Consider the following 25,826-nt stretch of genomic DNA (forward strand, 5'->3'; position numbering starts at 1 on the left):
CCACAGTTTACGTCTATTGACAAGAAGTGAAAGAATCAACCATTTCTTATTTTCAATAACCAGAATAAAACCAAAAAGCCTAAACAGAGAAGTAGAAGGCTGGAATTTGAAACAAATGAGTATGTTCCACAATTTCACATATATGAAATAAGAGCAAGAATTAGGCCAACCACTAAGGAAATGACTAGAAATGGGAACAAGAATTCTTCAACTGGACTGTGTAAGACAATTCCTCCCACAGCTGAGGCACCCTCTGCTCAGTGCACCAACAAGTTGATAAAGTCTGCTCCTGGTATTGACAATGAAGATTGAACAGATATTCTGTCATTTACTGTGTCAGGAATCTGGAATTTCACTCTTCCACTCTTCCCTCCAACAGCCAAAGTGGTGAAGAACATGAACCAAAAGCAAGCTGCAGGCATGCTGGGCATGCTATTTGGTTACAAGAACCTATTATCCTCTAGCCTGATGCATACATCAGTATATAAGATACTGATATGGTCTTCTGCTCACAAACTACGATGATTTTGAGTCTTGCTCCATGAACCCCAAGTGGTAGTGATTCTGAAACATGGCTTGATTGTTTTCTTTCTCTAACCTATCAGATGTACTATTAAGTGCATCTACCAGAACAACTAGAGTACCTAGTTTATGCTGGAAAAAATAACACTAAAAACAGCAACAGAAGACTATTAAAAAAAAATTCCTGATGCTGAAAGTTTTCATTAAAAGCTGCTTGCTTGTTCACTTCCCATTGAGGAAGATTTTTGTAGTCCACTACTGTTTAATCAAGTAGTTTTACCATACTTTTTCCTTCAGTTAAAGCTACTCTGGGCTGACACTTGTTTTGCGCTTAAGAAATATAAAAAATTTACTCCAGCGAAATTTCTTATTCTCTTTTGCCTCGGCTACAGAAAATAAAGGGGGAAGAGAGCTGCAAACTGTAGATGTGGTCCAAGTTTTAAAAACGTCTTTGTTGAGAGTTTAGCAGAAGTCTGATTCCTTAGGTGATATTGCATAAAAGGGGGAGGAAAGTAGACTAAGATGACAACAGCAGTCTGCCTCTCCATTAATAAATCAAATCTTTCATCTTCCAGGAATACAAGTTAACTAACTTAATCTTTGAAGACAAAGTTGGTTGAGTCAAAGAAGGCATGCTAGCACAGTGTTGAAAGAGAAGATCTCTTAAGAAGAGATTTCTCAGTCAGCAACCTGGTGATTGGTACATTCCATCTTGAAGTACTACAGAAATTGCATGCTTTTTTCATTCCATAATGCCTTCAATATGTACAGATGTAGACTTCTTCTGTTCTTCAGCAAAAAATATATATTCTAACTGCTGAGTTCTCTCTCCCACACTCTCTTGTGTACCGTCATATTTTAAACCTCCACACCACTGGTGGAGAATTCTTCATTTATTGGCAGCTTCTCGTTCTCAGTAATTTTCCTAAGTTTGATGGAGCACTAGATTTCCAAGAAAGAGAAAAATAAAATTATGTTCCTTACCTGAATTTTGTCTTCTCTGAACAGGGATCTGCTGCTCTGTCAGGACCCACCCTGTGTTGGTTGCATTCAGCAACTCTTTTAGTATTCTGGCTTCATGGGGTTGGTCACTGTCTTTCTCATCAGAGGTTTTCTGGTTGGAGAGAGAAAGAATTGCAAATGTACTCTGCCTACTACACATTTTTTTCTTGTGCCTCTATTCCAGCAGGGTGACTCATAGTTTAAATCTGTTTATTTTTCCTCGCAATTTTACAGCTTTGCACCTCTGTCAGTAGGGCCTGGAGAGACGTCTGTGGTTCCACCTACTCACCAGCCGAGAGGGCTACCAAGCAGGCTTCCTAGCCTTGGTGGAGATGGGGAAAACCAGCAGTTTTCCAAGTCTGATGGAGCAGGGGATTTCCATTCAGAGAAGACAAAACTAATGAAAGAAACTGATTTTTCAACTACTACTTATTTTAATCTGTCCATAGCACTTTCAGTACCATGTAGATTTTTTTTCTGTCTGGCCTCAGAGTCCCTAGAAAAATTCTTCCCATCTAAGGGGTTTTCTATAGCTTTCAGCACTGTTAATATCTGCTATTCTGAGAGTTTCAGAGAGATGTGTAATGAATTCTGATATTAACAGGAAAGGTTGTTTGTTAAAGAGGATTACTTATATGGCTGATTAGTTTCGAGACTGTAACTCAGCTGCTTAGGAGGATCTGAACGTTCTTGCTGTCAGAGAAAGGAAAAGCAAAAAGTATTTTTATTTGAAAGACCACCATGCTTGTCCACTCTAGAAATAAGCCTTTGAGGGAAACAACAACAACAAAAATCAGTATTTGAGAGACTGGAAAGGGTTGAAGGAACTAAATCTGCTGTACCAAGCCTGAAAAATAAAAGCAGAACGTACAGATATGCTACCTTTTTACAATATTCACTACTTCCTGGAAAAGAGTTCTTTCATCAGTAGCGTAACTGACTTCTAGTCCTGTAACTCCAGATCTTGTGAGCAAGGGGGCTTGGTCTCTGCTCCCTAGAAAATAAAGTAAAAAAAATCATTACAATTTAGAAGGAATTCCATTACTTCAGTCAACTATACTGCTTTAGAATAAAACATACAACTGAAAAGTATGGAATACAACCTATTTTTATTTTAAACACCAATTATTATCATAACTAATTCCATGGACTTATTTTGTTCCTCTTGTGTGGAAAAGTTTGTTCTTTTCGTTGTGTAAAATTCTACCATAGTGGTAATCTTGCACAAATTCTCAGACATAAATAAATTTGATTCAAGAGAAATGTCATCATTTTACATGTACAAGAGTGCAGCTATTAGAAAATTTTTTTTGAATAAAAAATATTAAAGGACTATATGACAGCTCACACTTTCATGCAAAATATGTTTTCATGCAAAATATGTTTTTTAATTGCTAGAGTAGTGCTTTGCAAAATGCTTTGAAAAATGAAAATGCTACATAACATAGTATAGTTCTTTTTTCAGTACACTTAAACACTGCTACGTTACTAACAGAAAAACACGAGCAACTGCTCACTTAGTGCACATTAAGAGTATCTACATTGATAATGTGTGAATAATAGCTAAATTTGTATGCATGCAGGAACTCAGCATTTGCCTCCTGTATAAAAAACCCTCTTTAAACGAACAATATGCAACACATACTCTGTCTTTTCATTTTCTCTATACAACAGATAGTAATATCTCTGATTAAGCCAACAATCCAGAGTTTTCAAAAGGCATTCTACTTAGATACATTCTTAAGATCTTGAGAATTAAAAAAGTGTGCTTTCAGAAATAAAACTTACAAAGCAGTAATAATACAAAAAGGGGAAAAATATCTGTGTATCAATGTCAAGTCACTCCACAGAGTACTCAAAAAGTTCTAACCAAGACAGCACACATCAATTAAAGCAAGGAATGTCACAATAACATTTAAACATATCATTTTATTTCACTAACAAAACCAGATCAGAACCGTAGGTTTTTCAAAATATTATTGGACCTCTTTACAGAGAGCTTTTCTTGATAATTTATCAGTGGCACACACATAGGGAGCCATAGTGGCTATATTGTGGAAAATCTCACTTAGTAAGGTAATGGAGGTATTTTTTTAAAGATAGTAACAAGCATATAATACCAGAATAAACTTCACTGAGAATAAGAAGAACTTAGCTTAACATGATATAATATCTACAATACTTTGAAATATATACTGGTAAAAGAAGGAGCTGTTGCCTTAATGCTAAATTTATTTTTGGTAGGTTTTTGTCCACACTTAAATTTTAGACAGTATTTTGTGGTTTAAATACACATTCACAATGCCAAAGAAACCCTGAAAGAAAGAGGACTTTTGGTTGGTTGGTTGGGTTTTTTTACTAGCCTAAACCAGTGGTACTCAACCTTTAACAGCTGGAGAGCCACTTCTTTATTAAATGGATTTGTAGAGCACCATAAGAATCAAGTATCAACAGTGTGATTTTTTTTTTTCCCATCATGACACTTCAATGTGTGATGATGCTGCCTCAACATCATCACATATTGATACATCACGACATGACACATCAGCATCCTCTCTCCCAGCAGTATTCTGTCTTCAAACCCCTCTGGCTGCTAGGAAGGAGTGGGGTGGAGGGGTGGAAGGGGCAAAAGGGCGAGTTTTTCCCCATTCTGCCCCACGGCTGCTGGGTGGGAGGTGATCTCTACTCTTACCTGTGGGGGGATCCCAGCAGCTCCTTTTCTTTCCCCCTATGGGAGGGGGAACTTCAGCGACTCCCACACTGCTGGTCCATTTGCTCAGTGCTCCCCGCGCTGCCTGATAGAGTGGAGCGCCGATCAGACGCCTACATTGCGAGAGCCGCCTGTAGGGCCATGAAGAGCCACATCCGGCTCTAGAGCCACAGGTTGAGTATCACTGGTCTAAACAAAGCCAAAAAGGTACAATAGAATAAGGGCCCCTGTTTAGATCCTAAAAGGATCAGATAAAACCACAAAAATAACCCTTAAGTAAAATATAAAACATACTGTCTTGCTTTTAACATTTTCTACTTGTAGCTATCCAGCAACTCGAGTAGGAAACTAAAGGCAGGTTTTCCTCTTTATACTTTTAGAACACTGCACGAGCTTGTCCACAAGTACGCAAAGAGAGATATTTTGCATGTGCTTATGTTATTTGTGGTTTACAGCCCATGCAATAGTTCTTTGGAAGATATAAGCAGGAAAACTCTCTCTATGTTTAATATGGCCATTCATCTAACAGTCAACAAGACAAAATTAAATGAGCTAAATAGTAATATAGATACTCGATTATATTTTGCTTGCTACTGTTTGATTACTATGAAATAAGCATTTTTGTAAAATACGTTAAGAAAAAAGAAATAGGAACCTTGGCTTGAGAGTGTCCTGTCTCTATCAATCACTATAGCACCAGTGATTTCTTTTTTATCAGTATTTGGCAGTGCTGTGTCTGATGAGATGCAATAGAATAAAGCACAGATCGGATCAAACTCTGGGTCTGGTTCCAAATCTCGTCTGGTTCGAGCATGTAACTCCATACTGATGAGGGTAAGATGTTGGACCTAGCAACAAATAAATACAAAGTTAGTATGTTTCAGAGCTTTCTTCAAAAAATTTAAGAGGAGATTATTAGTGCAAATGAACTCATTGCACACATTTATATGTTCATATTATATTGTAACTAAGAGGTCACACCTGAAAATTAATATAAGTAATTAAACATGCATCTCTGGATCTGGATACAAAAAACATTATCTTACAAAAAAGAATAATCACGTAATACATTTTTATACTCAATTATTAAAATTCAATATTTGTTTCTGAGTATTATCATCTTCTACCAAAAGCAGAAAAGACAAACAAACAGAAATGCTCAACTTCAACAACTGTAAATTCCTGTGATGTTTTCAAACAGCTTTGCATATTGAGCTGAATTAAGCTTCTGGACTGATGAAGAACAAAAAAAATCACTTTTGGTCTTTATTTTCCTTTATCTCCCCCACCTAAGATGTGCAAACAAGCACAAAGACTAAGTCACTTACAGGAAGATATGGAGAATACCTAACTTTCCCTTCACTTGCATTAATGAGCTTCCACATCATGTCACTATGGCCTTCTTTAGAATGGTTTGCATTAAGAAAATGCTAATCCCTATATATTGTAGTTTTGACTCTATAATAAATACTGCAGTATTTAATACTGTTTCAACACTATGTTATTGCTCTGTTGTCACTCTGTTGTCTTGCATAACATAGTTGATAATGTGGACTAATGGGCAAATTGGAGGGATTATAAATTCCAAATATTTCTGAGTATGTAAGCTGCCCTGAGGGCAGCCTGACTTCCTCTAGATTTGCATCCTAAATCACTACAGCCATCACAAAAATGAAATTTTACTATCAAGCTCTATCTCCATTTCCTACAAACCCATTAGTTTCTTGTGGCTTCTCTTATGTCATTTACCCAGGACATGAAACTTCTATCTCCCCATCTCATCTGTAAATTGGTCAACAGCTAATTCCAAGCCACAGATGTGGTGACGGTCTGGGAGCACACACACGCTGGCTGGCCAGTTAGCAGCCAAACACAGCAGTGCTGCATTAACACTGCATCCCTTTCTCCAGCACCAGTTTTCACCTCTCTTTCCAGATCAACCACTGATCCACATGAAATATGTAGAAACACTCTGAGACATGCATTGTTTTGTTACATGTGGTAGAAACTGGTCAACAGGTTCAGAAGGTAACATGTAGAGATACTGGGAGGGCCTGACTGAATGATGCCAGATGCCTGTTTCTCAAGGAAACAATCCATGACAATTAGGGTCAACTGTCTTTTCCAGTAATGTTTTTATACAAAACTTACTGTTTTTTCCTTCTGATCTTTCCCTTATTTTTATTTTTAAAGGAAGGTTTACCACCTTCTCAACAAAAATACTGTCAAATTTAGTTCAATACTATTAAATAACGGCACTTGGAGATCAAGGTGAAACTAGTAGAGCAACTACTCAAAGCTGCAGATATCACCCACTGGTTAATTTTAATTCAGGCAGGGACCAAAGAAGAAAATATTTTTAAACATGTAACAGTAAGTTACCTCATGTAAAGATTTTGCTTCCTGCAGGTTTTCCACACTGACTTTAAAACCATATGTGTTATTTAAAGATGGTCCTTCAATCTGAGAAGTCTCTTTCTTTGGAGCGCCGAGGGCAGCAAATTGATTCTTAGGGGGAAGAAAAAAAAAGCACAGTATAATATTGAAAAAACTACAGGCTGTTAAATTTATATGCAATATTAAATACAAGTTTATCAATGAAAATGCAAATGCTACACTACAATTACTAAAAAAAAAACAAAACAAAAAAACAAACAAACCCCAAAAAGCCTTTTCACTATCTCCTCATGTCATTTTTCAACAGGGAAACAACATTTTTCTCTTTCTGCCTTTTAGGAATAACTTTAACAAAACCCCACAGTAAAGCAAGAGGCAGTTTGAAAAACTTAAGAAAAAAACCAAAACCAACCTAAATCCCCCAAAACCCACACATACTGGCTTTCTTAGAAGCCTGAGGACAGAGGAACCAGCAAATCTCTAATCTCTCTTGAGCAACAATTCATTAAATTCTCTGTTTCAGTCACCACTTTTTAAGGCACAGAATTGAGAGTACTTAAGTATCCACTTGAACTGGATGAATACCAGTACAGTTGAGAACAAAAGAAAAGACTATTGGGTCATTTCCATAATGCACCTAGCCCACCTGTTCCCTTTCCAACATGGGGAGCAGAAACACAGTTTAGGGAAAACACCTGAGTCTGGTCATTTTGTGATCCATTCCTTTTCTACTCTGTCAGCACACCAGTGCCATTCACTGCCTACGTTGTTTTCAGAGAGTGCTTAGAACATTGTCCTAAAACTTATATACACACCGGTGCATAAATGTACGTCTTGTGTGTGTGTAAGTGTATCTATACATACATATATACACATGCATATATGTTAAAAAATGGGAAATAGAACTTAAAAAGGATGTTGTAACCGAAAGAGCAAAAAAACATCCTTACACGGTGTCTCTTTAGCGTTCCATTAGCATCTCACTACCCTAAAACATAGAACATACTCTCAATATCCAGCTTTTTCTTCCCCCGGAAATTAAAATGATTTCTTCTTCCTAACTTTGAGTGTACATCGATTCTACAGCAATTGCACCCTACCATTTTAAATGTATTTTCAAGGTCTTAACAGCAAAAGAAAAAAACAACACAGAACGAGGAGAATGGAAATGTGTTTGTGTGGCATAAGAAAAATACACCTGTACATAAAAATCTTAATTTACCTTCATTTGTGTGGTTAGAAGCACTCTTCGAAGACCATCAGTATTATTTCCCCTTTTGTGGCTTAGTTTCTGGGCTTTGGGTTCTGTAAACATATATGAGCGCAAAACTGCTTAGTCTAAATAATATTGTCTAGACATTAAACAACACGCTGGGAACAACCAGAGGCATTTGGTTAACATTATAAACAAATATTACATATATTATAAATATACAATATATATTATTATATATTATGTAATATACAATATAGATAATATATGATATATATGCATGATTATATATATATAAACAAACACAACATTATTCTCTGTCCAATCCAAAGCACAACTATTACAATTTGGTATTTATCAACATTTAGGAATGTATAGTACAAGGTCAGTAAGTTGCCAGGCCCCATGCGATTATCATGTTGAACGTTACAATGTTATTCACAATCTACACTGAGACTATGTTTGGAAAAACAGAAGCAATATAAGCAACAAGATTGCAAAATCCCCAAAATAAGCTATGGTTATTAAGGTTTTAACCAGCACTTCAGAGTTCAGATACTACAGACCATCAGGAAGCGAACGAGTATTCTGCTTCTAGACTTTTTTCATAATTCAGTAGTTACTTTAACAATAATGCACAGGCCTTTTCCTTTCCCAAACTAGTTTAAAATATATTTTTGTGGAGATGTAATTATTTGCTTGTTATGTCAAAAGAAATATAATATATTCAGAATTTTTTTTTTGTGTATCACTGGAATAATTTAATGGATTTACCTGTGCATAAAGGAGTAAACCCAAGAACTTCAGGTACTCCATCTTGATTTTTTCTCTGCACAATGGGCGTACTATGTAGGCAAAGGGATTCAGAATTTCCAGGATCTTCATTAACTGGAAATGGAGACGTGTCAAAGGATGTCCTAACATCCTCTTGGGTGGATTGAGAGTTTTGTGCACTTCCAACAGGTACTACATCATTTCCTTCCACAGGAGACAAAATAATATCCTGACTTTTCCACTCTGTGTCTTCTAAATTGGTCTGTTTGGGATCTGGAGATGCTACTTGCTGCCAAGGAGGAAGTACTGGAGAATCTGGTGAACTGTAATTGACATAATAATCTTCCTCCTCCTCCTCCTTATCATGTTCTAGTGTTGAAGTAATAAGTGTTTTGCTTTCAGATGGAGTTTTGTTAGAGTCTATGTCATTTTTAGCATTTTTAGAAGTTCCTATAGTGCTTATAGACTTATCACAGGTTTCCCTGGTTTGTGTTTTTGTAGTTTCTGCCACAGAAACGGAAGAATTCTTTGTAGGCACAATAGGTCTTTCATCTTCCAGGCTAGATAAATTTAAATCTTTAGTTGCTTTTACTACTTCTATAGATTTCTCTTCAGACAATACTGCAGAGCTGAAGTTCTCAGCTGCCTTTTCCAGCTCAGCAGGATGATTCTTAGGCAATTTCTTGAAATGTTCATACTCTTCTTTGGCATGAAGCCATATCTGAACTTGCTGTTGGCTTGGAGCACACTTGCATGGCATTATGACTATTTTTTTGTCTTCACTAGTTTTATGGCTATTACTTTCTCTTTTATTAACAGTAGAGTGACCATAACGGGGAGGAGATCCTGGTCTAGGACTTTCTGTCATTGCTGAAAAAGCAGTCTTCCAGAGTCGTAGACCTTCTAATGAGAAATCCCCCTCAAACTCAAGCAGGTCATTTGGAAGTCTGGTTTCCACTGTAAGAAGCCGTCCTCCTATCTCCCTGTGAAGAAAATAGTTTGAATTATTGTTTTGCTGTAAACTGCATTGCAGGCAGTCCTCAAGATGATATACAAGCAGAGTCCTGCTAACTAGTTTTCTCTGTATGCAATTCCTGTGGGCAGTACCTTTCTTTTACAAACCAAGCAGGCACATTCCTGCTTACTACAATAATATCAAGCAATAAAAAACCCAAAGTGTCATGAATGAAAATGGGTATTTGCATGGGAAGTACAGTAATTTTCAACTTCAAATGTATCTATATCAGATGGGCTATTTCATGCATCTGTGCCACATAAAACAGCATAAAATTGTTTACAGGAATAAATTTAATATAATCACAAGCATATGTAGACGGAAATGCATTTAACACAGTACCTTGGCTTTTCTGGAGCATCTGAAGGATTGCTGCAAAATGGCTCCTGATAAATTGTTTCTGCGAGATCATGATCCAGCAAAGTTGCCATGATTTCTTCACGACTGGGTGGGGACATGAGAGGCTTAAGAATGTGAGCAGTACGAGGTGTGAAACTTCCATTCTTTGATTGTGAGGGAGAATTGGTTGATCTTGGTGAACTATCTGGAGTTGGAGTTAATGCCTCATTGTTTCTCGAAACATATAATTCTAAATCCTCAGAAGCTGCATCTAGAAGTTCACCATCAGGAGAAGATAATATGGATGTAAAAGAGGTATTAACTGAATCAAGTGGTTGGCAGGGTTCAAAAGTGGTTTCTTTTCTAATGTGGCTTTGAATCCAGTCTGAACTGGTTGGCTGAGGAAGGTTAAGAAATCTCTCTTTATTTACTGTATTTCTATTCAATTTGAATTTTTCATTTAAACAGACCTCAGTCTCTTGCGTACAAGAGGTATCAACAGAACTAGATCTAGAAGTTGAAGGATGAACATTTTTCCTCCATTGGCTATGGCAGTGGTTCTCGTTATTATCCAGTGAGGCTTTCTCAAAAAGCTCAGGGCTCAGGGAACCAGACCGCATCCACTTGCTTGTGCTTGAAGAATGCTGCTTTTCTTCCTCAGATTTTTGGTCATTATGACACAGAAAGTCATTTTCCGATGTTTGTCCAGAACCAAGATCTTGAACTGCATCACTCAAGAATTTCTGGGGCAAATTTTGATCTGCTGGGACAAACTGGCTTGCGGAATAAAAACTGCAAAATCCAGTTTGCCCTATAGTATTAATGTCAAAGTTGTAATTGTGGTCTGGAGACAAGCTGTCTTCAAGTGAGTAGCAGCTTTCAAAACCAGGGTCTGAAAAAAAAATGGGGCTGTCATCAGACACAGAGTGATCAATGCGACTAGTGATCTGCTGGCTTAAAGACTCCATTTTTGAAAGTTTTGGTGTTTTTTCTTTAGGTTTTGTAGTCCTAGGAGCACGAGATTTTCTTGGTGATGTGACTGACCGTGACCTTTTGATTGCTTTACTCTGTTCATTAGGGCACGGTATACTCCTGCTCAGCTGTGATTTAGCTGGTAATGGTTCCAGTGTAACATTTGCATTCTGAGCTTTCTGCTGTCTCTTCTGGAGCAACTCTTTCAAAACAGCTAGGCCAGACTGTCCTTCATTGAATGCTGAAGGAGCCACTATAGTCCTGTTTTTATACTGGGAAATGGGTTTTGGTTGCATGGTTGTTTCTGACAGAGATCTTTGTTTTACTGTTTCAGGTTTAAAATGTGACATATCCAAAATAAATCCTCTCTGGTTTTGATCCCAATTTAACTGTTTCACTGGACTCTTCAAAGATGTTACAAAACAGTTCTTAGGCACCTGAAGTAGCCCAGGGCTTTCCTCAGATGACTTAAGAATAGAAGAACAAGGATCAGGATGCTTGGATGCCTCTGGTAAACAAAAAATCTGCTGTTGATTATTGTCTTTACAATGCAAATAGTTAGTGGCATGTAACTGATCCATCTTGGCTGTGTCCAAAGAGTCACGAGCTTCATTTAATTTCCCAGCTGGTGGTAAATATCTGTTTTGCAAATTTTTTATCTCTTCTGCTTTTGCAGAAGTCTTATCTTTAGAGATGCGCGCATTCTGTGTTACCTGAGTTGAGTGATTAGATGGATCAAATATGTTTTGAATGAGAGCAGAATCCTTCATTCTAAATACAGCACTTTGAGTCCTGGGCCTTTGAGAGCTCATTTTTGGTACTTCCCTTCCAGATGACACAGGAGTAGATGCAAGAGATGAATGAGGGTCTTCTCGTGGAGCAGGTAAACACTGTGCATCTGCAGGCTTATCAATTTCCATCAATGAATGAAAACAGCCTGATGAATTACCTTGTGCATCAGCTGCTGAAGGAAGCTGTGCTGATGATGGATATCCTGCTGAATAGCCAGGAAGAGGACTGTCTTTCTGGTTATGAAGTGGCTGCGAGTTGACAGAGTTGTAAGAAATCTCAGGCAGATCCTGACGTTTCAGCACAAACTTCACTTCTGCAGTAGAGCAAGTATTTCCTTTTTCATCTTTAAATACAACGCGCTTTCTTGAGGACACTTTTTCAGTTGTTTTTTGTCTTTGTTTTGTTCTAGGTTTCTTCTTTCCATCATCTGCTGTTTTATCAGCCTGATTAATCTTTTTCTTTTTCTTGGTAGATACAGTGGGGCTAGCAAATTTCTTTTTACATTTCTTCACCTGAGTTTTTGCTCGACTATTTTTTCCTACACTAGAATTAACAGTCTTGCTGTTGTATATATTGGGCCCCCTACTAAATAAAGCTTCTCTGTCCAGGTTGGTCAAAATTTCTTCTGCTTTTGGATCAGTGGGAGACCAGCAGCGAGGTGGAGATGTGTTTACTGGGCTTGTGCTTCTCTCAGAAAGAAAACCTAACTTAGACATAACATCACTATAGTTATAGTCACAGTCTTCAGCTTCAGCATTGTAGGATGGTGAAGGAGGAGAAAGAATTGTATGAGTCCTTTTTCTGAAAGATAAAGTTCTTTTAATATTTTTACTACCTGTTTTTTGTGGTTTTCCAGCTTTTTTCTTGGTTGACTTATGTTTTGCTTTCCTTTTGTGACTTTTCTTTGGTGTTAGTGGATAAATAGGATATTTGGTTGCAGGAGAGTCAGGAACTTTTGGCCAAAAGTCCTTTAAAGGTGCAAGCTTTTTATATAAGTTCATCTTTTCCTCTGTGAGTACTACTCTTTCCTCACTAGAATCTACTTTCCCTAGTTTAACAAGCATATTTTTCCTCCCTCTAAATCTATTGATGATAATATATTTAATAATAACAGGTGGCAATTTTTTAGAAAGTTTTCTGCGCTTTCGAGATTTCTGAGACCCATCCAAACTTTCAACACTTTCTATTGGTTGAGGTAGATTAATTTTTGAGTTGTGTGCGACAAAGCTTGATTCACTGTCTTCAGTCTCATAATTTACCTTCCGTTTTGTTCGGAGTGTATATTTATTCCCACATAATCCAAATGACTGCTCAGTTTCAAGAGACCCATCTGCAAACTGGCAGTAAGTATAATTAGCAGTAGTTGTAGGCATTTTGTTTTCAAAAGCCTCAAGAGGAACTTGAACTAAGTCACTAGGTAAAGAACTATCCTTATCAGGAATGTTACTACAAGCATTACCTTGTGTATAGAAGCTTTCCTTCACTGATGCAACATCATTTACACTTGCAGGCTCCTGATGATTGATAAGACCGTGTTTCTTTTTATTCAGCTTCAACCTGGACTGTTTGTTGCCTTGCTGTAATTTATATGTCACGGGAGCTAACTTCTGTGGTCGACTGAGACAATTAGAAAGAACAACACTAGGAAAGAACATATAATGTGCTGCTTGTTGACTGAGGCTTGGCTTTTCTGCCTTATGCTCCTGAAATTCTTCATACCTAATTTTAAGCTTATTAAGGCCACCTTCATCAGTGTTATTTTCAAGTGAATGTACCACAGTTCGACTGCCTCCTGAACAAGACACCAATTCACAATTTTCTGTAACTGTTGCCGGAAAAAAACTATTTATACTTGCACCACTGGATTTTTCATTTACTTCAGAGGACATTTTACCTTTGGAGTGGCTCAAATCGGGAAAGTTAAATAAGTTTTTATTCAACATGCTGTCACCAATATGGCGGCCCACATGCACAAAAGAGACATCCTTTTCAGCCTTTCTGATGCTAGTGTACTTCCTACTAGGTATCTGTCTGCTCACTGATGAAATATCCTCTTCATACTCAAAAATATTATTTTCACATGAAGAAACTGGGAGAGTATCTTTCTTGTTACTCTCTTTGTGAGAGTTTTCTGCGTGGGTACTATTGCTGAATGGAGTTGGGTACTTTGCTGAGTAAGTGCTTTCTTTTGTAAGAGAATGGACTGAAAGTTCAGGTCTTGTTTCTGTGTTTGGTTGTGAGAGGTCTTCTACTAAATCTTCATTATTCAAAACATGGTTAGAAAGGGCACTTGTGTGTTTACACTGAAAAGTGATTTTAGCAGAAGATGGGGGTTCTAGCGTAGCAGCATCTTTGTGAAAGATTGAGGTCTTTACAGACATTTTGCTTGTTGCAATGACGGAGGAGTGAGTTCGAGAACTTTCATTATTCAAAGGATTGTCTGAAATGGAAGACAAGCAATTTTACTCTAGTTTTCCTGTAAAAAGAAAAAAAACCTAAGGCATTTACCATTTTAATGACATTTTTCCGAAAAGCCCTCCCATCCAAAGAAGAAACAAAACTCTTCTAAAATCACATTGCATTTATGATTGTGACAACTACACACCCTGAGTACTTGAGTCACTTTATCAAAATCACATCGTCAGTACATTTGTGTCTCAGCCTTTCTGTCAGTTACTCCTAAATGGTAGGCTTGCATACAATTGCCAGAGATTTCATGCTGGTTTTCTGAAAGAAGGCTTCTAAAATCACTTCCAGATAACTAAATACAAACAGATTGATTTCTAGAAAAGCTTGTATCCTGCTTTGTCCCTGAGCAGTATGCATACTCATTGACTCTGAAAAACAAAGAACTTTTTTAGATGACTTTCCCCATATAAAAAAGTCATCACACAGAAAGCCAAAGTACTGTCTTAAAACATGGCAAGGGCTTTGTATTAACTGTCCTGTGCACTAAGCATAGGTAGTTTGCTGCACTTTTATAAAGCAGAGCAATCCCCCACCCATTCGGGTGTTTATGCAAGGAACTCACACCATTTACTTAGATCATGAATTCATATCCATGCATTAACATTCCCTCACAGATCTGCGACCAGCATGTGCTGTGGTAACTGTCACATGCAGGCTCATCACATGATACCTGTGACAATTTCTCTCTCTTTCTCTGATACTTTCAACACATTTACTGCAGTGTGGACAAGCAGGTGGTAAGTAACAACTGATTTGCAGCAACTGTGTGCTTGCTCATAACCACATTGAACACCCCGTAATTTGAAGGAGTTTATTCCTCTGCAAAGAGGCAGTTACCACAGAGCTCCTGGCACACAGCCATTTGTTCATGTGTCCACATCTTTAGCTGAAATGTTAAGAGGGACAGGAGTTCTGAAGCATGCTGTATGACCTGGAAGCACGTGCTGCACACTGTTGTACTAGACAGGGGATCCTTTGGGCCTTTACTGTAAGTCTCAACTAATTGGGGGATTATCTTAGATTCATGCTGCCATCAGCTGAGGAATTTTTTTTGTTGCCGGGTGAGAAAAATAAAAGGAAGTCTCCGTCTAATAACATTCTAATAACATTTTCTAATGCATACACAGAGTCCCTGAGCTGTGAAACACAGCTGGGAGATACTGCCTATGATTCTTTGAGGGTGGAAGCCCACACAAAGAATGATGATGATGAACTGAAAACCAAGAAAATAGGAACTTAGTGAAGTGTAAACAAACACTTGGAAGATACCCGACTATTTAGATATAAACATTGCAAAAATATTTGTCAGTCAGTCAGATGTTATGGACACCGATTCATGTGTGGATAAGCTTTTTCTAATTTAGGGGAACTGGACTGAGATCTGTTTTGAATTTATTGTATCTCCTACTATAAGTTGTTGATGTAAAAGTTCACAGTAATAAACTCATTCTAAGCCGACATTCTTCTACATTTGATATTTCAAATATTTAAAATATTCTAAAATTTAAATGATTTAAGATACAGTCTCATTAGCCAGAAGCATTCCTTTTTACATTAAATTACAAAGTACTGCAAATAAGGAAATTACAATTGTATTATTTTGCAAAACCAAAACATATTAGTAGTACATCAAGTCACATATTAACCCTACCATTATATCTACAAAGCAAAAAAAAAAAAAGCAAACTGTGCTTTAAACAGTGAACACAAAAGAACCAAAAGAATAGCTGTGGTCGTCTACGTAATAAGATCATATAGCTCATTTTCTCTAACACAGAATTGCTAATAGATATATTAAGATGTATGTATTTTATACACTAACATATAATGTTTGTTGTTTTTATCACATAGCTTCAAGAGACACGAACTAATACAGAGATTTTGTAAAGGATTACACTCCTGCCCCAAAGAGCAAATGCAATAAATAGGAAGTTAGGTACATGCATGAGCACAAACAAGATATTACATTAGCTAGTTTGTATGATGGATTAAGAAAGAAGCTTCTGTACAAAGTGACATTAACCATAAATTTCAAATTTTAAAGGCAACGAAGTATAACTAATACAACATTTCTAAACAAAGAAGAACAATTACTGTTGATTAGACCAAGAAGAAAAGTGAACCTAATATTGAGAAAACCCTGGATACAGATATATTTTTCCCCACAAGATCCATACATTTTACATTGTTTTGCTCAACAGAATTTTATAACTGTGAAAATATGTAGATTGTCTAATGAAACAAAATTTATACATTTGCCTAACCTCAAAGTGTGCATCTATTAACTAAGGTTATTTGATCAAAGACAGCAGGTTGTAAAGAGATAGCAAGAGATACCGCTAGAGATTAATTTAATTTTTTATAGATTTTAAAAGTCAGTTTCTTCTGCATCAGCTTTGCCACTGCATAATTTTAACTCATGCAATCCCAAGCTGTGAACATGCAATCTGCTGAATGAAACACAGGCTGAAACAAAGGCTCACTGTATTGTAGCACGTGTGGCAAATACTTGCAAAGCAAACCATCTAAATTTTACACAATAATACATTTACTATTTACAATGAAATCCTAGCAGATAAATGATCCTACAGAATCATTAATTTTAACAGCATATTTGCGTAACAAATAGTAACAGAAAAATATCCCTTGCAACAAGGTAACTATCTCTTCCATAAAACTAATTAAACAATACCCTTTTTTGGATCACTAATACAATAGGAAAAGCAGATCCTGGCAATTCATAGACGGCATTGAGATTAAAATAGTGTTGGCTTATAAGGAAGATGTTAAGGGCCTGCTTCTGCAATCCATTGGGAGCATTTCCTTCTAATTGAAAGGACAACTGAAAATGGTTAGCACTTTTGGAAATGCAAAATGATCTAAAAGCGAACTATGGCCCACGTAACAATTCAACTTCCGAAGCTGTTTTTCTATTTACTTACCACCATTTTCATCTGCAGTCCCATCTAACTGAGGTATAGAGAGATTAGTTAGGAGCATATTGTTACCACTCCACTCCATTTCTTCCTCTGAAGAAGAATCCTCTTCTGTTGAGCTTCGATGCATATTTTTGCCAGCTGACCTAGAGAAAACGAAGAAACTAATTAATGCACAATAATTTTCTTAGAAAATACCAATACCTCAAAATCAAAGGGGTGTGGTGCTATGTGGTTGTGTAATTTGGGGGAGCAAACGGAAACAAAAAAATTGTTACATTTCTCATTGAATAGTATTTTGAGTTTCTCAATGTTATTATTTTAAGAGGCAACAGTGGTAGCCAATCATTTAAAAACTAGAAACAAAACCAGTAGGATTCACTAGCTTAAGAAGGTACAGAGAAAATATTTAGATGCTTAATCTTATTTCAATTTTACTGAAATTTAATTCCATTGCTTGAAAGTGCTTGAAGTTTGAAGACTAAACCAACTATGCAAAATTATTTCAGTTTAGCTCTTAGCAAGAAGATGTTGACTCTTTTTTTTTTTTAAAAGAGATCTTTACTGTATTATAACAATTCCGTGTCTTGGCAAACTTAACTGAAGACAACCACCAAAACAATGTTTCCATCCCTCCTTGCACATTCTGAAGTTGCTGTTACTAATACTTAAGCTGCTTTTACTAGGTTAATTGTTCTACACTGCCATTTTTACAGTCATAAATCTGGTGTGTGTGTGGGGAAGTAAGTCTACAAAGAAAAGCTTCTATGAATTTTTCAGGTTTTTAAGGTGGGATGGCTTTATATGGGGGGAGGGGAAAGGAAAAAAAAGAAAACCCCAAAATATTACAGCTCTAGAAGCACTTAGGAATTTGATTTCTTCTTCTTTAAAATAAAGCATGAGATGGACTTAATTCTTCATAGAAATAAGCTATTCTGTGGCTTCAAGAGAGAAATCCAGATAAATATTAAGGAACTGAGGTTTGGGTTTTGGGGGTTTATTTGGTTTGTTGGTTTTTGGTTTTAAGATAATAATAATCTATCCTAGTAGCTTGATACATCAAAACATTATTGTGGAGTACCTTAAAAGGTATAAATACAAAGATTTTGAAGTTACAGGAAGGAAAATCCACAATTACCTAAATACTGTCTACTTTTGAAGAACTCTTATCTGTGGAGTTCAACCAGACCATGAATTACATGTATCGTAACACCACAGACATCTAAATGTGTGCAGCACTGAGCCAACTTAGATCAAGCCATGTTTCTTAGTTCAGGAACAATAGGCTCAAATATGGCTATATAATTTCCAGACTAACTCAAGTCTGGAAGCAACAACTTGGAACTAACAAGCACAGCTAGGTACCCAGTAGCTGTGACCTAGGCGAGGTTAGTTCTCCCTCTTCTACGTTCCCAAAACATGGAAAAGTACAGTGCCAAGGCATTCAGCTCTATAGGCAAATGAGTATCAAACTCAGGAGAGCAATCAGTACTCTGGAGAGTAGGGTTGCTATTCTGAGGGATCTCAATAGGCTGGGGAACTTCATGGACAGGAACCTCGTGGACTTAAAAAAAGACCAATCCAAATGTCCCACAAATGGGATGAAATAACCCCATGCACTGCTACAGGCATGGAGAGAGCTGGCTAGGAAGTGGCTTTGCAGAAAAGGATGCAAAAATTCTGGTGGACAACTACTTGAACCTGAGAGTGTGCAGTGTGCCTTTGTAGCAAAGAAGGCCAGTGGCTTCTTGGGCTGCGACTGCAAGACCAGAGCCAATTTCAGTAGTTGTGAGGCTGCATCTGGAGTACTGTGCTCAGTTTTGGGTATCCCACTACAAGACAGATATTGCAAACTGGAGCAAATCCAGCTGATAAGCACCAGAGTGCCTGGGGGCTGGAGCACATGATGTATAAGGAGAGGACGAGGGAACAGGATTTATTCAGTACTGAGAAAAAACTAAGGAGATCTTGTTGCACTTGTCAAGTATCCAATGGGTGGGTATAAAGAACATGAAACCAGCAGATTCAGAGATGCGTGGTGATATGAAAAGGGCAATGGGCACAGGGCTGCTTCAGAGAATGTTATGTACAAGGAAAACATTCTTCATTATGAAGGTGTTCAAACACTGGAACATGTTACTGTGCTGGGTTTGCATGGCAAGGTTTTGGTAGCGGGGGGAGCTGCAGGGGTGGCTTCTGTGAGAAGCTGCTAGAAGCTTCCCCTGTGTCTGACAGAGCCAATGTCAGCCGGCTCCAAGAGGGACCCGCCGCTGGCCAAGGCCAAGCCAATCAGCGCCTCTGTGATAACATATTTAAGAAGGGAAAAAAACAGTGAGAGAGAGCTTTTGCAGCCGGAGAGAGGAGTGAGAAGATGTAAGAAACTCTGCAGACACCAAGGTCAGTGCAGAAGGAGGGGGAGGAGGTGCTCCAGGCGCCGGAGCAGAGATCCCACTGCAGCCCGTGGTGAAGGCCATGGTGAAGCAGGGCTGTCCCCCTGCAGCCCATGGAGGAAGGATGAGGGGGTGTCGAGATTCCACCTGCAGCCCGTGGAGGACCCCATGCCGGAGCAGGTGGAGGCACCTGAAGGAGGCTGTGGCCCCGTGGCAAGCCCACGCTGGAGCAAGCTCCTGGCAGGACCTGTGGACCCATGGAGAGAGGAGCCCACGCCAGAGCAGGTTTGCTGGCAGGACTTGTGACCCCGTGGGGGACCCACGCTGGAGCAGTCTGCTCCTGAAGGTCTGCACCCCAGGGAAGGGACCCAGGCTGGAGAAGTTCATGAAGGACCGTAGCCTGTGGGAGAGACTCATGTTGGAGAAGTTCATGAAGGACTGGCTCCCGTGAGAGGGACTCCATGCTGGAGCAGGGGAATGATGAGAGGAGTCCTCCCCCTGAGGGTGAAGAAGCAGCAGAAACAACATGTGATCAACTGACCATAACCCCATCCACCATCCCCCTGTGCCGCTGAGGGGGGGTGGAGGTTGAAGCTGGGAGTGAAGTTGAGCCCGGGAAGATGGGAGGGGTGGGGGGAAGTGTTTCAAGATTTGATTTTACTTCTCATTACTCTGTTTTGCTTAGTAATAAATTAGATGAATTTCCTCTCTAAGTTCAGTCTGTTTTGCTCGTGACGATAATTAGTGAGTGACCTCTCCCTGTCCTTATCTTGACCCATAAGCTTTTCATTGTACTTTTTCTCCCCTGTCTAGTGAATGAGGGGAGTGATAGAGCGGCTCTGGTGGACATCTGACCCCCAGCCAGGGTCAACCCACCACAGTCACCCATATGGGCTATGCAATCTCTGTCTTTAGAGATACTCAAACCTTGACCAGAAGCCTGAGCTATCCAAAGCTGCTTTAACTAGGGCACTGGACTACATAGCATTTAGCTGTTTGTTCCAACTTGAATTATGCTATAATCCTGTGCATGAAGTAAATCTTTGTCAACTGTAGTAAACCCAGTCAGGCTGGAGACAACTTCTGCAGATAACGACTTGGATCTCTCTGCATTCAAGCCCATCAGTTTAGATTCCAGGAAAATTTGTGTAACACACCATACATGAACCAGTCCAGGTCTTGATAGGCTTTTTTCTCCAGTTCAGCACAAATCAAACCCAAGCCATTTAATTCACACAGTACGGTATTTTTACTTTTCATTATCTCAATATATTTTTTGAGATAATGGAAGATTGGTGAATACCCAATAACAGAAAAGTGATAGTATGGATACGGTAAGATGCTTTAGGAAGCAGTACAGATAGAATGAGCCTGAGTAGAATAAGGTTAGATCCATCGTCAGACTCAAACTCTTTATGCATGAGCAGAATCATGCAGAGGGCAGAGATTCCCATGCTCTTTTCTGAAGTCAGTCCAAATTCTGCAGAGATCACACTGAAAAAAAGCTTGTAATTCCCTCTGAACGTGAGCTGACTTACTGAGGAGGCACCTGGTATGTACATTCTCCCTAGCGCTTTCTTCTGGGATTAAGATGTAGACATATATGAGGAAATTATTCGTGAGCCAACTCATCAAGTCTGATGAGTTTTTAAATAGGATTCTTTATTGCATAAAAGCAGTTAATTGCTTCAGGACCCTACCTGACTCCAGAAATTGTACAGTCATGCCCATAGTGCGTGAGCTAATAAATTCTGCAATATATAGGCTAGTTGTACACAGAAACAACCACTAAACTGAAGATTAACATTAACTGTTTTAGATGGTAAGTCCAACTTTTCAGACTACTGTGAGGGAAAAAAAACCAAAGAAAATCAAAGGTCAAATAAGAAAAGTAGCTTTAGAGATGAATTCTCTCTAGAACTAGGAGACTAATGATCTAACTTCTGATTCTGTTACAACCTTTCTGTATGTCTTCAGGAAAGAAAAGATTAAATATTTCTATGCCTCTCTTGGTCTCTGAACCATAGTATAATTATGATTTCTGATGTAAAAAAACTAAATATCAAAATGTTATGTCTGTGAAGTCGCTCATCTTTCAAAACAGCATTATAAATACCAGAAGGTATGCCCGAAGCAAGGGTGAAGAGAAACTGGATATAGCTTCTTTCAACGCCTGTCAGTGCAGACTGTACAAAAGGTCATTACAACCTGAGAAACCATTCCAAGAATCTTAGCCTTAAAAATATTCAAGCTGCTGACCTTTAGCAGTCCAGCAGAGTAAGCAACATTCATGTTTTGATTTAAGCTTTGAGCATGGAAACAAATGCGTGTTTTTCTCAGGCTTCTGGGTCAGTCTTCACAAGAATACTTCTTAAATATTCACTTCAGTAAAAGTTAGAGGCACATGAGATGTACAAGATATACCTTAGCATTCGTACTACACCCAAGGTGTGACCTTAAAAGGAGGTGACAACTGAAGTTTTTTGTATTTGGACTTGTAGGACAAAAAACCTATTCAATTCTTCCTCAAACAGCAAACTAGAAGCTTAAGTCTAGCCAAACCTAAACATTTAATCTTTATTTCCATATAAAACTGACGATTCACAGCATCATCTGAACAACTGCATTCTGTCCCAAGATCTGCATAGATTTTTCCAATGCTGTCAACAGAGACCTCTCTACAGCTCACTGGGCCCATAGCACACTTGAAAACAGGGTGGAAGCAGAAAATAACATATTAAGAAAAGAAAATTGCATATATACCTTCTTTTTGTCCCAGGCTCTTCAATGCTACTGTCCCACCTTTGGGACATTAACAAGCTAAGCTCCATTTCTTCTTTCTCGCACTGTGGCTCATTTTCTTCATCATCACTGTTCTGAGAATTTCGACAGCTTCCAAGAGAACGATGATGAGAAAGTGTTTTGTGATGTCCCATCTGATATCCATCATTCTCCAATCCAGCCAACAGATCAATCATGGCCTCATCAGCATTACTGTCCACTGCAGAAAAAGCCCATGCAAGTAGAATCTATATTTTGTTCTACTTGTAAATGACTAGTTACAGTCTACCAGTAAAAAATAAAGCCAAACAAACAAAACCAAAAAACCCCTCAACATTTTAAAATCTACTAGCTCGTAACTGTCTAAAGCAAGGCAGGCTACAGAAACAATGCTCTTTTCGTATCTTATTTTTTTCAAGCTTTATGATTTGTTATCTTTGTTATCTCTCTCTCCTCCACCCTCCTACTACCTCCTCACATTCAGTAAAGCCTCACTCCCCTTTTATTTCAGCATAAGCACCAGCTTCTGAAGCATCACTGCCTCCTCTTGCTCTCACCATTTCAATGGCTGCATTAACTTTGTTGGGCACTTCTCTCTGTATCACTTGGAAGACTTTCAATCACTGCACCTCATCAAAGGTGATGCTGATTTTGACCAACTAGTGCTTCTTTCCTTCTGTCCAGTACTATACGGCTTAACTTCATCTCCCTTTTCACTATAACTTATCCTCTTCCTAGGTTCCTCTAAACACTGAAAGTTTTTCTGATTTCATTCCTCCCTTAAATTTTATTTATTTTCCTTTATTTGACCCAAGCTTACATTAACTCATGCACTTGCCTTCTCATTTTTATTTCTTAAACATCCTTCCAAGTCACAATTTCTTCCTCGCTCTCTTCCTGCTTACCTTTCATCTGACCTCATAACCAATTTATGATCTCCAGTCTACCAGGCATCTTTGTTACTTCTCTCTCCTTCTCCTCTGGCTGAAGAACTAGAATCTCTACTTTCCTTCCTCAGGAAATATCATTTGATTTACAATCATCCTGAGAATCATATAAAATAGGTCTCAACATCGGTGAGGCAGGCATTTTTCCATATTTTTACAAAGGCTTCACAAGATACCATGCAACTGTTTAGAATGCAAACCATCCCCTTTGCCAGAGTTCTGAATTAACCCACTTTCAATTGTACTTTCTGTTCTTGGCTCCTTTGCCCTTTGTGAGGTCCATTGCTAAACTCCAACCTTTACTTTCCATTAACATAAACTTTGTTCTGTATTTCACAGCAGCACCAGTAGAAGTTGTGTGCTTCACAGGCCCTGAGACACTAGGACTCTACAAAGGCATAGTAAAGACAGGTCCATGCTATGAAGGAGCATAAGAGACCCAAAGATGCAGCATGCTACTCATGGCCACACAAGACACCAGCAATTAGTAGCCCCATGATAAGAAGGGGAAAAAAAAAGGACAAAAAAGAAAGAAGTCAAAAATGTCCATTTGATTTCCTAGCCACGGGAAGAAACAGACCCTTTCAACACTCCTATTTGGTTGAGTGATTCACAGGCACAGTCATAAGACATACCCTATATATTATTTTAATCACTTCTCTTCCTCTCGGCACAATCCAAAACCCAGATAAAATCAATGTTCATATTTGCCAGTTCTCACATAACTTCTTTACTTATAGTTATCTCAATAACTCCAAATCCTTGCCTATAAAACTTCCATAACCAAAATCTTGCCTACTTTCTGCAAAATAAAACAGCACTGAAAAATACTCTTAATCTCACTCCATCCACTCATCCTTTCTTTGCAAGAAAAGACTCTATATTGTATTACCCATAGACATATATTGTTGTCCATATTGTATCTTGTTGCCCATGCACATATTCACACCGTATATGCATCAAAAGCAATGGAGGCTACAGCTTTTAGATACTCCGCCCCCCCATCTTGTAGTGTCAACTTTAGTGCATATTAACATTGTACCTTATACTTACGTAAGAATGTATACAGAGATAGCATGAACTATGCACTTTTCATCTCCTCTAGAGTACTTGAACTACTTCTACCTGAAGTAGCTTTTCATACAAGTTCCTTTGTTGTGTTATTTTATTGTTGTTTCACGCCATCTGCATTAGTTTGCTGTCATGGTTTTCCTCCCCTTCTTTAATGTTTTACTTCTTATTTCTTTGCCTTCAACCATTCTTTTGGATCCATACATTTTGGGAAATGCTCTTCTGCAACTTACCTCTCATTACCAGCCTACTATCCCCCAGTATCTCCAGGCAGCTGAGCTTCTAAATATAGCCTGTGAGCATGTTCTCTACCCTAACTGTAAGGAAGATGCTGTAACTGCAAGAATATCATGGATAGACAGTCAAGATCCTCTTTATTCTGATCGTTTTAGTCCCATAACCCTAGGAGCACAAGGAAAAGCAATACTCATAAGAGATTGCATTGAGCTGGCCTGGCAAGAGGACAGGCTTAGTGAACCAGTAAAGCACAGCAGCCTCTACAAAAATGCTGTCCTGGTGACATTTTTAGAAAATATAAGGTGGTTTTTTGGTGATGGAGGCAGAGCATGTGTGTGAAGTCTCAATCTGCTTGACAAACTCCCTGAGGTAAACTACTTTCTTTCATGACTGGTAACGTAAGTGAACACAACAAAGACTGTGGAACAATAAAACAGCCTGGAAGAAAAGACATTCCAGCCATACTCACTAAAAACTGTAGTTTGACTCAGTCTTTGAGACAAAGGCTGAAAGCTCTGACTATTCTCCACAATGTTTAAAATTGCTTCTTCATTAATAAGTGCTTCCTCTTCTTTGTCAGTATGCATCCTATTGGATTCTTTAAAAGAAAAACAAAAAGCAAAAGGATAAAGCTTCAAAGAGTCACAGACATCAATACATTATGAAAGCAAGTCACTTTAAAATGGATTTTACTATTCAAGTATATTTCTGTGATTTGCTATGGCAATTTTAAAAAGGCTTACTCTAACAATGATGAAAATAAAAGCAAAACTACTCTTCATTTTTTCGTAACTGAGAGTCAGATCTTCCTTGGCTTACTTCTGCTAACAGTACAAACAGCCAAAGCATGACATAGATTTATGCCTAAACAATTATGCTATTAAAAATACTCACCTTTGTTCATCTTTTTATCTTTATGCACTTCTACCATATTAGCTGGCGTACACTGAAAGGCTTCAGGAGAAAGTACCTCAGAATGTAGTGTTAACTCAGCAGAGAACTCCTCTGATCCATTACTGTAGTCCACTGATCCTGACAACGTTCTAGTTAATTGAAAACCAATTTTTAAATGCATATTTAAGGTTTGCATAGAATACTACACTTTATGGCAAATGGCTAAACACTTACACAGAGAAGTCATTTTGCTTGAGGATCTCTTTAAGTCTCTTCTGAAAAAATTTTTCACTCTCTGTTGCTGGCACAAATCCACGGTCTTTAAAATTTAAAAAATATTTGTTATTCAGTTTTACTTTGACCTC

The 25,826-nt window shown here is 38.2% G+C and overlaps 1 protein-coding gene across 1 annotated transcript in view; it reads right to left on the reverse strand.

Annotated features, from left to right (window-relative positions):
• The window catches only part of REV3L (REV3 like, DNA directed polymerase zeta catalytic subunit), a 124,483-nt gene that overhangs the window by 29,203 nt on the left and 69,454 nt on the right, over positions 1-25,826 (reverse strand). The window contains exons 8-18 of the mRNA XM_054821467.1: positions 25,696-25,780; positions 25,462-25,610; positions 25,037-25,165; positions 22,295-22,532; positions 17,148-17,287; positions 9,976-14,176; positions 8,619-9,601; positions 7,854-7,936; positions 6,617-6,742; positions 4,890-5,082; positions 2,407-2,518 (exon numbers count right to left, since the gene is read on the reverse strand). Coding sequence (XP_054677442.1) covers positions 2,407-2,518; positions 4,890-5,082; positions 6,617-6,742; positions 7,854-7,936; positions 8,619-9,601; positions 9,976-14,176; positions 17,148-17,287; positions 22,295-22,532; positions 25,037-25,165; positions 25,462-25,610; positions 25,696-25,780 — 6,439 coding nt within the window. The remainder of the gene's footprint in view (positions 1-2,406; positions 2,519-4,889; positions 5,083-6,616; positions 6,743-7,853; positions 7,937-8,618; positions 9,602-9,975; positions 14,177-17,147; positions 17,288-22,294; positions 22,533-25,036; positions 25,166-25,461; positions 25,611-25,695; positions 25,781-25,826) is intronic.

Source organism: Grus americana, chromosome 3, assembly GCF_028858705.1.
Source record: "Grus americana isolate bGruAme1 chromosome 3, bGruAme1.mat, whole genome shotgun sequence".
NCBI classification, from domain to species: domain Eukaryota; kingdom Metazoa; phylum Chordata; class Aves; order Gruiformes; family Gruidae; genus Grus; species Grus americana.